General features: G+C 32.7%; 3 protein-coding genes across 5 annotated transcripts; all 3 read left to right on the plus strand.

The window, feature by feature from the left end:
• Positions 1-243: 243 nt before the first annotated feature.
• Positions 244-2,751, plus strand: LOC107364303 (pleckstrin homology domain-containing family F member 2). 2 transcript variants are annotated; one of them, XR_001569128.3, is made up of 8 exons: positions 244-538; positions 678-742; positions 827-1,034; positions 1,121-1,249; positions 1,353-1,459; positions 1,613-2,014; positions 2,087-2,278; positions 2,403-2,751. XR_001569128.3 is itself a non-coding variant. In XM_015931640.3 (7 exons), exons 1-7 carry the CDS (start codon positions 523-525, stop codon positions 2,562-2,564), a joined length of 1,089 nt encoding a protein of 362 aa, XP_015787126.1. In that variant the 5' UTR covers positions 244-522; the 3' UTR covers positions 2,565-2,751. The 2 variants fall into 2 exon arrangements, 1 of the variants encoding a protein (XP_015787126.1); XM_015931640.3 differs by lacking the exon at positions 2,087-2,278.
• Positions 2,752-4,400: 1,649 nt separating this feature from the next.
• Positions 4,401-7,818, plus strand: LOC107364182 (chitin deacetylase 1). The gene is made up of 4 exons (XM_015931505.3): positions 4,401-4,566; positions 4,668-4,904; positions 5,415-5,567; positions 6,433-7,818. Exons 1-4 carry the CDS (start codon positions 4,509-4,511, stop codon positions 7,590-7,592), a joined length of 1,608 nt encoding a protein of 535 aa, XP_015786991.1. The 5' UTR covers positions 4,401-4,508; the 3' UTR covers positions 7,593-7,818.
• Positions 7,819-8,284: 466 nt separating this feature from the next.
• On the plus strand, positions 8,285-12,824 carry LOC107364181 (uncharacterized). 2 transcript variants are annotated; one of them, XM_025161231.2, is made up of 5 exons: positions 8,285-8,557; positions 8,652-8,680; positions 10,157-10,659; positions 10,786-10,929; positions 11,063-12,824. In XM_025161231.2, the coding sequence occupies exons 3-5, from the start codon at positions 10,233-10,235 to the stop codon at positions 12,364-12,366; spliced, it is 1,875 nt and encodes a 624-aa protein (XP_025016999.1). In that variant the 5' UTR covers positions 8,285-8,557; positions 8,652-8,680; positions 10,157-10,232; the 3' UTR covers positions 12,367-12,824. The 2 variants fall into 2 exon arrangements, with proteins under 2 accessions (XP_025016999.1, XP_015786990.1); XM_015931504.3 differs by lacking the exon at positions 8,652-8,680.
• The last annotated feature ends 1,668 nt before the right edge of the window (positions 12,825-14,492 follow it).

Genomic DNA, 14,492 nt, shown 5'->3' on the forward strand with positions numbered 1-14,492 from the left:
TCAACCATAGAAATAAACTTAAGGCTTTAATTTTAACTATTTTAAATATTCGCAGGAATTATATTTTTTAATTGTGTGGCCTGAACTTTGGATAATTTAAGTGAAAATCGAATCGTTGGAGCATTGATTATTAAATTTGGCTCAACTTTTTGCTTTCTTCAAATCAACTTCCATGCCTACAAGTTGTCAAAGCCTCTTTGAAAAGTGAGAAGAGACTGAATGTCAACATTCTCATTTTCATTCTTACTTTATTTTAACTGCTATGTTTTTTGTTTCTTCATTATTTTATTGTATTTTTATTTATTTGTAACTCATAATAAGTCCATTATCTATCTAACTGGGTCTATTTAATAGTATTAGCTTTAATTACAGTCTACTTTTGTGTCTCAGTTAGCTTCCTTTGCTTTGTAAATCAACTTTTCTCTTTTTCCGCCTTCTCATCTTTTACATTCTCATCATTTTCACTACAACCATCACCACCACAGCTACCATCATAATTCTCATATTATCACTAGTATCATCATGGTTGACCTTTTAGGTAAGTTTAAATTTAATTAATAGACATGTTGACCATTTATTGATCATTTGTCTCCCTTATTTCCATTTTTATTATGTCATGTCATGCTAAACAATCTAATGTCACCATTTGTTATACAACCGGTTAATTGCCTCAACAGTTGGTAGTGAAGTTAACAATAAACGGATTGCTCACATTGAAAGCTGTTTTGGTCGATCAGGAACGGTAATCACTATTATCCAATTATCCTATGCTGTTAAATAATCAATTAGTCAATACTTGACCTTCTGTATCTTGTCTCTTGTACAGCCATTAGCTTTAAAGGGTCGTGTTCTTGTGGGTGAAGGTGTTTTAACCAAAATGTGTCGTAAAGGACCCAAACCGAGGCAATTTTTCCTATTCAATGATATCATCGTGTATGGTAAAATTTTGGTTCGAAAGAAAATGTATATTAAACAGAATATAATCCCATTGGAAAAGGTGGTATTAGAAGATTTTTCGGATGATATGAATCAAGGTAAAGTTGTTCTTGTTTCTTATTATGCTAAAGAGATTTGCTAACAAAGTTGCTCTTTGTTTTTGTTTCCATTGTTCTATCCTTAGGTGACCTTAAACACGGCTGGCTAATCAAAACACCAACCAGATCTTTTGCTGTCTATGCAGGTTCAGAGACAGAGAAAGAGGAATGGATTCAACATATACAAAAATGTGTTAAAAGTCTTCTTAAAAGAAGTAAGGCTTGGTCTTTGCCTATTTTTAATGTCATTTATTGAATTAATGATGAGACCATTTATCATGTTGTTACTAATAATTTTATGAATAACCTTTTTTATAGCTGGCTCCAGACCTTCTGGTGAACATGCTGCAGTTTGGGTTCCTGATACGCAAGCTAAAGTCTGTATGCATTGCAATTCAATGCAATTTACTTTGCTCAATCGTCGGGTAAGCATAGATTTAATTGCATTGAGCTCCACCTTCTTCCCTTTAACACATGATTGACCATGGGGTTTCTAGATTACTCACATTGCTTCATGCTTATCCTTTTTCACCAATTTATACACACACTTATTAACTTCTCATCTTTCTTCAACACAGCACCATTGCCGTAATTGTGGTTCAGTTATTTGTGCTTCCTGTTCTAAAAGTAGGTTCCTGATTCCTTCACAGTCAACCAAACCAGTGAGGGTCTGTGATACGTGCAAGAACAAATTGATCAAACAACGTTTAGGTGAAGTGACCAACGACAGCGATCAAGATAATTCCTCAACTCTTGTTGTTAAAAATCAACCTCGAGTTGCTAATAACCGTAATGATAAATCTGAATCTACTTCTACCGCTATAAGCTCGGTAATCTCACCTGGATCCAGCTCTGCTCAAATGAAGGATGAAACTCTCAATGATTCAAAGGATCCTGAATCTTCTTCCGATACTGACGAAGATAATGATGAAATAAACCAAAAGTTGAACGAGCTTCTAGGACCATATGAAATTGAAAAAGTATGTTATTTAATAGTCAATTATTTTGGTGCGATCTTCTCTTCAGTTTCAGCCTTTTTCAATACTTTTCAGATTTTAGCAGAACTCACCTAAAGAGCCGACTGTTGAAGAGTCCAATCTCAGTCTAATAAGATCAGCCCGCGATTTATTCAATGACAAGAGTTCCATTGCAAATGAAAGGAAATTATAACTCATTTTCATTAGGCTCTTTATTTGCCAATTATTTTATCCGGTTTAATTTAACAGAAGGAAGTTTCTCAAAGTGTATGATATTTATCTTGTATCAAAGACTGATAAGAAATCAGCAAGTTCTTCACTGATTTTGTTCAGTAACTGAGATTGAATAATTTATTGTCTAATATTTTTTTCTTTTCTTTTCTTTTAAAAGCCTACATTCTACAACGTTACACTCAATTCGGAGGAAATAAAAGATGATAATTTGTACTCAAGCCCATCAGAAGGAAAAAAAGAAGGAAGAGAAACAAATAATGTTAATTCAATTGATCGTCTAACGAAGTCTTATTCTCTGGATTCCAGCAAATCTAAATGAAGTAGCGCGGAAACTACTTAATCTGTATTAACCAAAGTGTCTTAATGAAACTAAATTCGGATCAACTCATCCTATTCTGTATTCCAAACAAAAATATAAACAAAAAAGCTGTAATTAAAATGGATGATGATTCGAGTATTTTAAAAGGAAACTTGTCACAAATAAATGAAGTTGACATGCATTTATACATATTGTGATTGTAACAATATACTTTCATTAATCATTTTATTGACTCTTGGTAAAAATAAAAAGCGAATTTAAATTGAAAACTTTTAATACCAAATCAAAGATGACAAAACTCATGGACAAGTTACACGTATCAGTAAACAAACTAACAATCTCAGTTGATTGTACAATGTTTGTAATTTTGCTGGACTGACATCTTTGAAACTTGTGAATATTATCAAAAAGACAGGTTTTCATTATAAAATCTACTTGCCCGAGAAATGGCGACAAACAAAATTTTACAAAACAATTGATTCCTGTGAATTAAATTTCTACTTCGCTTACAGCTAAAGCTATCAAAATGAGGCTCTTAAATCGAGACGTTATCAACATGAACGCTAATTGACCGATGATAATTGAATTTATTTTTCTTACCAAGTCAAGTTAAGCAGGAGTGCCTAAAACACAATGCTGGACAACAGAGTCATATTTAAACTAACTGATGAAAGTATTGCGTTCACAAAGCCTTTCAATAATATTAAAAAATTGCTTAAAATACTTTAAATGAAAACATTTGGGAAAAATTTAGTTTAATTTGAACACCAAACAAAAGATCTTAAATGCATTTTCCTTATTTTTAATTTACTCAATAGTTGAACCAGGTATCAATAGCTCAAAGTATTGCGTTAGACGCTAAAACTTGAAGAGGTGGATGATTTGCGTTTTTATTTCATGAGCTGGAAACGCTCTCTCTAGTTTACTTGTGAGTTTGGGTTGACTAGGTTTTACAGTTTTAAAAACAATTATATTAAGGTTTTTCCTTTAAAAATTATAATAATTTTTAAAATAATTTGTCTTTCAAACTATTTAGATTTCTTATATTAATACATTCAGTATTGTCATCGAATAGTTTGGTTTAATTTGCATATTTCTTGGTGTTTAAAACTGGAAAAAGGCAGGTAATTGGCTATTAGTGAATTATTTCTTTGGTGAATATTATTATCGAAGTAATCTAGAGTCAGCTTTACTATGAAATTAAGACTGTTATGAACATAAAATCATTTTGAACTGAAACGGAATATAAGATTAACTATTGACTAAAAAGATCAGAAGATGTGTTGGTTGATGAAGATGATTAACACCAGTTTTTGAAAAGATTGCTGCATTTTAAGTGACCAATGATTAATGATATCAAGCATTAATATTAATATTTAGGGACAATATGATGGTAAATATTAATTAAGTCCAAAATACTGTCAGGCAATTGATGCATTGATAGAATGAAGAAAAATAAAAACAAAAGTAAATGTTTTCAAATATAGATTATTGTTGATCATGAAATGGCCTGAACAATAATTGATTAGGTTAAAAGGTAACAGGATTCTAATTGCGGACATTTGACATTGAATAAGAGTGGTCACAATTGTAGCTAAATTGCGCCTGTCTCAATGTTTGTCATCAAAAAGCAGCAATTTGAATTTGTACTTTAATTGAGCCCACGTCCTAAAAATGAAAAAGCGTTCTGATCTCCTTTACCTCATCTTACCTTTTTTAGTCGCTCCTACCATCTTGATCATCCCTTATCATCATTATCATCATTCCTTGCTCACTTGCACGTTCGCCTGTTAAATCGCTCAGATCAAATATTTTTCATTCTGTTCACTTCGCCATCATCCGATCCGGATGATATACTCATAAGCTGCTGTTTACATCAACAGTTTTTTTCCCAATCATTTGTGACTCTTCATTCAGTGTTGTTCAATTGCTCTATCGACCATCATGATCAATTTTAAACCATTGCTGACTTTAATTTCAACTTTACTCATTATTCATCAATGTAAGCGTTTATAATTTCAATCTTTCATCCAAGTGTTCTTTTTATCAAGTTGTTTACCTAATTTTCACTGTTTCTTGCCTGTGTCCGTCTTTGTTTAATAGGTCAGTCAATCTCCATCAAAAAGCGTCAAATTGAAAATGAGAATGAAGCCGAACTGTGCAGAGGTCGACCTCCTTCGGAATACTTTCGTTTAACTACTGATGATGATTGTCGGGATGTTGTCCGTTGTTCAGTTCAAGGTTTATTGGCTTTAAGGTGTCCCTCTGGTCTTGCCTTTGATATTGAAAGGCAAACATGTGATTGGAAATCAAATGTTAAAAATTGTGGACAATTAGAAAGTAAGAAATTCATTTTTTTTGTATTAAAGTATCCAGCTGTTGATCAGTACTCATTAAGGATATTGAAACGATAGCTAAATCGAGTGTCGACTATTAAGCTACAGTTAAGTTAACATTTAAAGAGAGTAAATCATGAAAATACTCATTTTGATTCAGTTTCACTTTTCATTTTGCAACACTTAACCAGTTTAATGTGATGTCAATGCATGAAAATTAGATGAGGACAATTCAAATATAGCATTTAAGATGAAATCAAGTCTATTCACAGCTTGATAGGTGAATAAATTTACGGTTAAAGTCATTTACTTATCCAGTTATTGGAAGAGTTCATCGATACTGAGTCTGATTGCTTAAACGAATGATACTTTTAATGGTAATTAATATACAAATGGTGAAGTTTTATTGGATTAATATCGATAGTTTGCTCATGAAATTTAGTTTTGAGGCTTTAATGTATTTGAAGTGAAACAATTTGATTTCATTACTTTTTTTCCGTCGTTATCATTACAGAGCCACGATTAGCAACACCTCTTCTTGCCACCGATACACCATTCTGTACTAAAGAAGGAATGTTGGCTTGTGGAGACAAGAATTGTATTGAGAAGGAAAAATTCTGTGATGGAACGCCAGATTGTGCGGATGGATCTGATGAAAATGCTTGTAGTAAGTAATGTTGAAGGTTTTCTTATCAAAACAATCAAAACTGAAACAAATGGTTAACCAATTATATCATGAAAATGTAAGGTGTGTCTCGATGAAATGGCACGTATTGACACGTGCCAAACACGAATCAACACAGGTCAAAATTACAATCAATTGATTTTTCCTTTTCAAAGAAAATGAAGAAACAAACAAAAAATTGAACCCAAAAGGAATAAGGAAGTTTACTCTTGTTAGAAAATGTTTTTTCCTCCTTAACCTGTAAAATGGAGTTTCTTCAACAACCATTTTAACGATCTTTATTGTCTCTTGTGTTTCCATTGGAAGCGCTCATCATTACCATCTTTTCAATGTTCCCTGCTTTAGTGTTTTTCGTCCATTCAGGCCATTCAAGCGAATCTCTCACTTAAAGAAACTTGACTGTTAGAGTGAAGAGAGAGAGAAGAAGAAGAAGAAGGAATAAAAGAAAAGATGAGAATAAAAATCAGCCCCAAAAACACAAATATTATCTTATACCGGTCTCAATGAAGGTACATTTCAATAATGGTTACAATTTCTCGAATTCAAGATCTTCATTCTTACACCAACACTCTTTTCTTGTTCGTCATCATCCATCTTCTTCTTCTTCTTCTTCTTTGAGTATAACTAAAAACAAGATATATCGGGATCAGGTCAATTTTACTTTCCATTACGAATGACTATACCGGGTATGACTGAGCTAAGTCAGCCTGAAATCAGGTCAAAGAAGCTTTACGTAACGTGCTAACCTGTTTATAATTTATCTTTCTTTTATAATGATCTTTCGTTTTCTTTCTTTTTTTTCTTGTCTTTCCTTTTTTCTCCACAATTTGTTTTTCTCCTTGATTAGCTGTCGACAAAGATCCAAACCGAGCACCACCCTGTGACCAGAGTCAATGTGTCCTTCCCGATTGCTTTTGCTCTGCTGATGGAACTCAAATTCCTGCTCGTCTTGAGCCTGCCAACACACCTCAAATGGTTATGATTACCTTCGATGGAGCCATCAATAATAATAACATTGATGTGTACGAGAAATTGTTTAAGGAAGGACGAAACAATCCAAATGGATGTTCCATCAAGAGCACCTTCTTTGTCTCACATAAATATACCAATTACTCGGCAGTCCAGGAAGTACACCGAAGAGGTCATGAAATTTCTGCTCATTCAATCACCCACAAGAATGATGAAAAATATTGGAGTGAAGCTTCAGTTGAAACATGGGCTAAAGAAATGGCTGGTGTCAGGTTGATCATTGAAAAGTTTGCCAACATTACTGATAACTCAATTGTTGGTGTCCGAGCTCCATACTTGAGAGTTGGTGGAAACAATCAATTCTTCATGATGGAAGAACAAGCTTTCCTTTATGATTCCTCAATCACGGCTCCTCTCTCCAATCCACCTCTTTGGCCTTACACTTTGTACTTCAGAATGCCACACAAGTGTCACGGCAATGGTCAAAATTGTCCAACACGTTCCCACGCAGTCTGGGAAATGGTAATGAATGAGCTTGATCGTCGAGATGATCCCAAATTTGATGAAGAACTGTCTGGATGTTCTATGATTGATTCTTGCACCAACATTATCTCCGGTGAACAGTTCTACAATTTCTTGAATCACAACTTTGATCGTCATTACAAGACTAATCGAGCTCCACTTGGTCTCTTCTTCCATGCTTCATGGTTGAAAACAACACCCGAGTATCTTGACGCTTTCATCCAATGGATTGATGAAATGTTGGAGAAGAAAGATGTTTACTTTGTCACAATGACCCAAGTCCTTCAATGGATGCAATCTCCAACTGAAATTCAAAAGATTAACGATTTTGCTCCATGGAAGGAAAAGTGTGAGGTTAAAGGTTTACCTTACTGTAGTCTGCCAAATCAATGTGCACTCACCTCTAGGGAACTTCCTGGTGAAACTATTCGTTTACATACATGTGCTGAATGTCCACAAAACTATCCCTGGGTTGAAGATCCAACAGGAGATTATTTTGCTTTTAGGAAAAAATAACTTTACCAAGCGATAAATAAACCTAAATAATTTATCATAACTCACCTTAAAATGAATCGCATCTCAGATCAAAAGCAACAAAAACAGCAAGTTGCTCATAATTTTATTTTTTAACAACAGCACCGTCAAACTAATCACTCTGATGATGGTAAAATCATAAATACATTGTAAGACCATCATAAATTAAATCCTTACTTAATTCAATTAAAAAACGAAAAAAAATGAACTCCGTTTTCCAACAAATTGTATAGTAAAGAAGCAAGATTTCGTTGCAATTTGCTTTCAGGCTTTCCAAATGTTACCATTGAAAAGCAATGGTAAAAATCATGAATTCAGATTCATTTGGTCATTTGTTGTTCCCTCATTGAACAACAAAATATTCAATAACACTCAAAATCTAAGACGGTTTCGATACCAACTCTTGAACGGTACGAAGTAAAGGCTTTGAAGTGCACCAATCCACTTGAAAAAAGTGTTTTCTTTGATATGGCGTAGATAGAAAATCGATTAAGCTAAATTCTGAATTTTAAAACTTGATTACTTTTCTGTGGTTTGAATTGGAATCAAGTTTTGCACATTTTTTTGTAAAATTAACATCTTTTTAAATGAAGCGGGTTACATAAGTAGGATGTGGCTTGAGCTCCTAAAGCTACAGATATGAGTTAAAGTTTGTGAAAGCTTGTTAAAGTTGTTTATCTTTTTTCTCTGTCTCTTCTTTTCTTAATCTTTGATTGTGGTTAATTTTGGTTAATTAATTTTTATCCCTGATGGTTAATAGTTAAATTTTTCCTGTGAAGTCAAATAGTTAAAAGTTTTAATCAACAATTAAAACATTTTGTCCCGTCTACTTATTGTTTCTACTATTTTTTATTCCGTCATTACCTTTACATTACCTTAATAGTATTCCTGCTTCTCTCACATTACTATTATGTCGGACAATGTCCAAGGCTTAAATCAAGATTATGGTGAGTATTATGTTGTTATTAATAATCGGCCTTTTTTCTTTCGTTTAAAATTCTTCTTTTTACTTGTTCAACTTTACCCGTAAATCTGTTTCAGACAATATTTACTGAGCAAAACAGCTAAAGGTGAGAAACTGATGAAATTGTTTCCGTTTATTCCACTGTAGTTTGAAATTATTTTATATTAACACAGAACAAGTAACATTTCCTTTTATTTAAGCTTGTTTTACGACAACAAGCTTTGTTCCGTCAATCTGTTCAGTTGAAAGAAACGTTCCTTTAAAGGTTGAAACTTTGTTGAAGTTGAAACTAGGTTCATCATCAGGCTGGTCCATAATTCGTAATTACTCCCCATCATGAAGTAGCTTACAAGGCGACTATGAGGTTATCATTTATTGAAATTATTGAATCATTATCTCATATCTCTAGCAACTCTGTGATTCGATTGAAGATATTTAAAGGTTTTCTGCATTGAACCTACGGCGAAAAAATCCCTCAAGAGTCTTACTACGCTGATGAAGTTTCAGGTTTTCGTTCTTCTTTTTCATTCTTCCTTGTCTCTTTCTCTTTTTTATTTCTCTCTCTTTCTTTGTCTTGTTTCTTGTCTTTTTTGTCTTAAATTACATTCTTTCTTTCTTTCTTTCTTCTTTCTCTCTCTTCCGCCAAATTTAACTGCATCTCTTATGCTGAAAAAAATTAGTTTTAGTTTCAAATCTAAACATATTTACTTGTTTTTCTGCTGAACTCTCTTCACTCACACTTTCAAGTTTTGATTTTTTTTTCTTCTCTAATTCTTTTTTCACCTTCTCTTTCTTTCTCTTTCCCTTTTTTCTTCTTGTCCTTGCTTTCCTTTCTTGTCCATTCATTTCATGTTCACTCAAATTCATACAAAATAATTCTCCAAATAAGGGAAAACAAGCGTCTTGAAGGGTTATACAAATCCAATGAAATCTCTTTTCGCATATTTACTCATTAAACCCAATTTAATGGGAATTGGTAAACTTTTAAACAACCTAGTTTACATTGATTATCGATCAAAAACTGAACAATAGGCTATTCAATCAAATCTGAATTCAATAAAGATCAAGGGTTAATATAAAAGAGTAAAAGCTGCAACTTATATCAATCAAATACAATAATTTGTTTATTCACAGTGTGAACACGATCCAATTTTTCAATGATCAGAGTTTTACCTATTCAGCTTAGTTGTTGAGCCAATAGTACTTCAAAATAGTAAACAAAATTTTGATTTGTAATTTGTAATTTTGTTGTATTTTTCAATATTAATTTTTAATTGCAAATTAATTTCAGAGGCTGACTAAAATTCAAGCTATAAATACAATTTTAGTGTGAAGGTACTTTTACAATTATTTTGGTGCGTTGAACGGTGAAGTTGATTGGTTTTGTCAGTAATTGTTCCTCTTGAAACGATCAAAATGCATTCAGATCTAAATTGAACGAATGTTTAAACCTCATTTAAATTGTAATTCAATTTGATTATTTTTACATGGACAAAAAGCTAAACCTTTTGATTAGTCCTATTGAAAAAATTTGTTTAACTCAATTGAATTTTAACTCATTTTTGTTTCTTTTAATCTGCAGGTACTCATTTGAAAGCAATTTAATGAACTCAAATCTAGGAGACTTTTTTTATTCTGCTTCCGATTTTTAATTTATAATGAATCTCTCTATGATGATGCCTGATAATTATGCCGAGGACTATGGTGGACCTCGTGTAAAGATTTTGGAGCAACCAGCTCGATGTGCATTAAGATTTCGCTATGAGTGTGAGGGCCGTTCAGCTGGATCCATTCCTGGGGCCAACTCAACACCAGAAAATAAAACTTATCCAACTATCCAAATAGAGTCTTTCAAAGGTCCTGCAGTTGTCGTTGTTTCGTGTGTTACTAAAGACTTTCCTTATCGTCCTCATCCTCACAATTTAGTTGGTAAAGATGGCTGTAAAAAGGGCGTCTGTACCATGGTGATTAACAATTCTGATATGATTTGCAGTTTCACTTCACTTGGAATTCAGTGTGTCAAACGTAAAGACATTGAAGAATCGTTGAAGTTACGTGAATCGATCAAGGTTGATCCCTTCCGGAGTAAGTGCAACTATTCATTTATTAAATCCTTTTTTTCTGTTCTTACAATAAACAATTTACGCTCATTATTAATTATATACTTCATTATTTATCATCCTTTTTTGGTCCATTTTAATTTATTTATAGCTGGTTTTGCTCACAAAAATCAAGCCTCAAGTATTGATCTAAATGTTGTGCGCCTTTGTTTCCAAGTTTTTGTTGAAGGCTCAGAAAAGGACAAATTCACTGTTCCCCTTAAACCAATTGTTTCTGACCCAATCTACGACAAAAGTAAGTTTCATTGAGCTTAGCTCATCAACCCAGCCTTTGTCTTTCTTGTATCATTAAACTATTCACTAACCTGCAAAAATTTGCATATTAATATTTTTTTTCTTTCTATTTTTTTATCTATTTCTCATTGTAGAAGCAATGTCTGACCTTATTATAACCAAACTGAGTCATTTTTCTGCTTCGGTTACTGGCGGCAAAGAAATCATTTTGTTGTGCGATAGAGTTGCCAAGGATGACATTCAAGTTCGTTTTTATGAAGAATCAAAAGGTCAAATTATTTGGGAAGGTTATGCTGATTTTCAGCCCAATGATGTCCATAAACAAGTTGCCATTTCATTTCGATCGCCCAAATATTACAATGAAAACATTTCCCAGCCTGTTACAGTGAACATTCAATTGAGACGACCAAGTGATGGTCATACAAGTGAACCAAGACAATTTCAATTTTTACCCAAAGGAATAGATCCTGATGGGCTTACCCGGAAAAGGCAAAAAGTCGAAGAGAGTGGTTGTATAGATCGTTACCTGAAAGACAACTCCTCTATTATGAGCCAGATTCAATCTCAATCCACTCAATCTCGTCGACTATCTCCCATTGGTTATCCTAGTTCTTCTAGAAGCCCTCTTAGACCTCAAGAACCTGTGTCACCTGCAATACCTGATAGAATCGAAGTTGATGCACAATCGGAACAATCACAGTGGAATGATTTCTCTCAAGCCCCAGGCTCATCTCTGGGTACATCTTTAGGTACCCAACGTAGATCTCCTACTTACAATCTCAACATGGTGAACTCTCCATCACCTACCTCACTTTCTCATTGTATACAAGAACCACTGGTCCAGTCAACCCCTTCTGCGATTCCTCAAACAATATCGTATTCATTGTCACCACACTATTCTTCTTCGCCTAGAAGCTCAATTGACATGGGCGCGATGAAACCCTCAACATCCAATCAACATCTCTTGCAACCTAAACAATCTCAATCTTTTCAGATTTGTTCTGACAACTTAAATCCATCCAATTTAAATCAACAACTAACTGAAAACAATTTCATTTCACCTTCATCTAATAATTTCCTTCCAAATTTATCTCCCGTTGCAATGTCTAACAATTTTGTAGAACCTGTTTCTTCGTTAAATTCATCGTATCAAGCACAACCAAGTTCTGGTTTCACTCAATCTCATCAACATCCTATACCTTCAATGATCCCATCCGTTGATAATTTAAACAACAACGAAGTTGAAGGTACTTTATCCTCTAAATTGGACAGTTTGGACCTCGATATAGATTCACATGAACTTATACGTGACATAGGTCTCAATAATTGGTTAGTCATGATGGATTCTGGCAATAATGTAAATATCAGCAATAGCGGTACTATTAACCTTAATAATGATCCCAATACTCTTCATGACAATCGTACTTCTCATCTGTGATTATCTGTTACCAGTATTTTTGTGGCAAAAAAGCGCCAATTGTTCAAACCTTGCATGTGTCCTTCCGATTTGTTAATATAAAACTTGAAAAGTGTAACAGAGGAAAAGGAAAAAAAATCAAATTCTAATCGTCTATATTTATTATTATACTTATCATGTAATTATGGGTATTTAGGTAATAATTAATGTTGATTTTTTTAAACTATTATTAATATTTTAAACGAAAATTGATATGAATTTGCTATAATCTATTCACTTTTTCTTGGATTAACATTTTATCATCTTTATTCGTTCCTTTTTTTCACTTTATTTTAAAGTGTCCGTTGTCCGATTAACTTTTTATCTACAATTTTTATATTTAGTTTTAATGATGTTTTTCAATCACTTTTTGTTCAAAATTTGAACATAATTCACTTAAATGCGAAATTTCAAAGCAATAAAGCAAAAATCTCAATAAAGTCTCAAATAATGTACTTTTTTAATCTCAAACATGAAACTTGATCAACATTATTTTATCATTTTAACTCGTTTCAGGTTGTAAAGGCTTCAATGAAAATATGTGACAAAGGTAAACAATTTAAGGTTCATTAATCATAATTGTATAATATTATTGAATATGATAATCAGTTAGCCAGGTTAAAGATGAAAACATTGACAAAATAAAAATGGAACCTTTCAGTGGGAAGAAGTTGAACAGAAAAAATAATCTTGACTTATGCTTGTGGGCTTAACAGTTACAGTCAGAGTTGCGCCCAAAAACAAAACTGATGATTAATTTGTTGCAATTGAATCGCACTTTTAATGTCCAAAAGAGTAATAGAACAAAAAATAGACAAAGAAATGAGCTGAGAAAAAAATGGAACACGTTAACTCTTTGGGTGTAACATTAATCATGGTAATTCCAATTGATCTCAGCTGTGTAACTCTTCTTCAATAATAAACTTGCATCCCGTCAACAGTTTTATTACCTTTTAAGCTTAATTAATTAACTAAAAGACTCATCATTTTTACAGTAATTGAAATGTTTAATGATGTTTGAATCTTGAGCTTTGTTACCTAAACGGTAAACAGGCCAAGCAAAGACAATAATACTTGTAAGTCAACATACAGACTGTAACTCATCTCATAACGTATTCATCACTTGCAATTGACTTGAAATATAACAAGTTGATGATGAATCTAAATAAATGATCTAATTTAGTCACAATCATCACCAAGAATTGCCGAGCTTTTACAGTTGATTCAAATTTTGATACAAATGGCAATGTTGATATTAAGATGAAGATGAAGCAAATGTTGATGAGTTCAGTATGAAAATGATATTAAAACGGTGTAACACCCTTTATAAGAGCAACAGTTTGGGTTATAATTAATCATTTGAATAGGTTGATCATCATTAACAATGTATATTATTTGAATGATTGTTTGCATTTCCATTCTGCAAATGATTATTATTTTTAACGGCCATCATTGGGATCATTGGGTGGATTAAATTAAATCGTCTTATTTTTAAGGTTTGTTCACATTTTCAACCTCATTAGCATCATTTTAATTTAGGTTTAATGGGAACAATTTAGATCTCATCTCTACCGACAAATTATATTCAATGCCTTTAATGGTACTTTCTTGAGTCAAGTTAACAAGTTAATTCAAGCAATTAATTCACACCAACCTAAGTCAGTCGATATTATTGACTTCAACTTGACCAGGTTAACAGTTTGATAAACAATGATCAAATCAATTTTCATGGTTTACTTAAGTCAATGTTCAATGATTGGCTGATTAATGGTTTTTAAGCTTTAAGGCAATCAATACACTTTAGCTCAACATTACAATTGTTGTAATTTACATTTCCAACAATCAGCCTGAGAGATTGAATTTTAGTATTAGTGATTAATGAATTCAAGATCAAGTTAAATTAAGATTAAAAGTAAATCAGGATTCAAATTTGTCCATTTGTCACAATCAAGATTATAATTCTTGAAAATATAAAGGTCTAAAAGTGAAACTCGGACACTAGAATGATTATGATCTGGTTTGGTCTAAATCTAAATATATCTTAACTTGAGCTATTGATATTTGTCCTCATTTTCAGGTTATTTACAAGCATTTCCCCATCACTATTC

This window comes from Tetranychus urticae, chromosome 3, assembly GCF_039701765.1.
Source record: "Tetranychus urticae isolate SD_2017Ah chromosome 3, NJAU_TeUrti_SD_1.0, whole genome shotgun sequence".
Classification (NCBI taxonomy): Eukaryota; Metazoa; Arthropoda; class Arachnida; order Trombidiformes; family Tetranychidae; genus Tetranychus; species Tetranychus urticae.

Excerpts from the sequence above, each read along its gene's own strand:
- LOC107364303 (XM_015931640.3), top strand. Across the intron at positions 1,250-1,352 it reads TAAAAGTCTTCTTAAAAGAA|CTGGCTCCAGACCTTCTGGT; the intron begins GTAAGGCTTGGT and ends CCTTTTTTATAG. Across the intron at positions 1,460-1,612 it reads TTACTTTGCTCAATCGTCGG|CACCATTGCCGTAATTGTGG; the intron begins GTAAGCATAGAT and ends TCTTCAACACAG.
- LOC107364182 (XM_015931505.3), top strand. The coding sequence starts at position 4,509 with ATGATCAATTTTAAACCATTGCTGACTTTAATTTCAACTTTACTCATT. Across the intron at positions 4,567-4,667 it reads TTTACTCATTATTCATCAAT|GTCAGTCAATCTCCATCAAA; the intron begins GTAAGCGTTTAT and ends TTTGTTTAATAG. Across the intron at positions 4,905-5,414 it reads AAATTGTGGACAATTAGAAA|AGCCACGATTAGCAACACCT; the intron begins GTAAGAAATTCA and ends TTATCATTACAG.
- LOC107364181 (XM_025161231.2), top strand. The coding sequence starts at position 10,233 with ATGAATCTCTCTATGATGATGCCTGATAATTATGCCGAGGACTATGGT. Across the intron at positions 10,660-10,785 it reads CAAGGTTGATCCCTTCCGGA|CTGGTTTTGCTCACAAAAAT; the intron begins GTAAGTGCAACT and ends ATTTATTTATAG. Across the intron at positions 10,930-11,062 it reads TGACCCAATCTACGACAAAA|AAGCAATGTCTGACCTTATT; the intron begins GTAAGTTTCATT and ends TTCTCATTGTAG.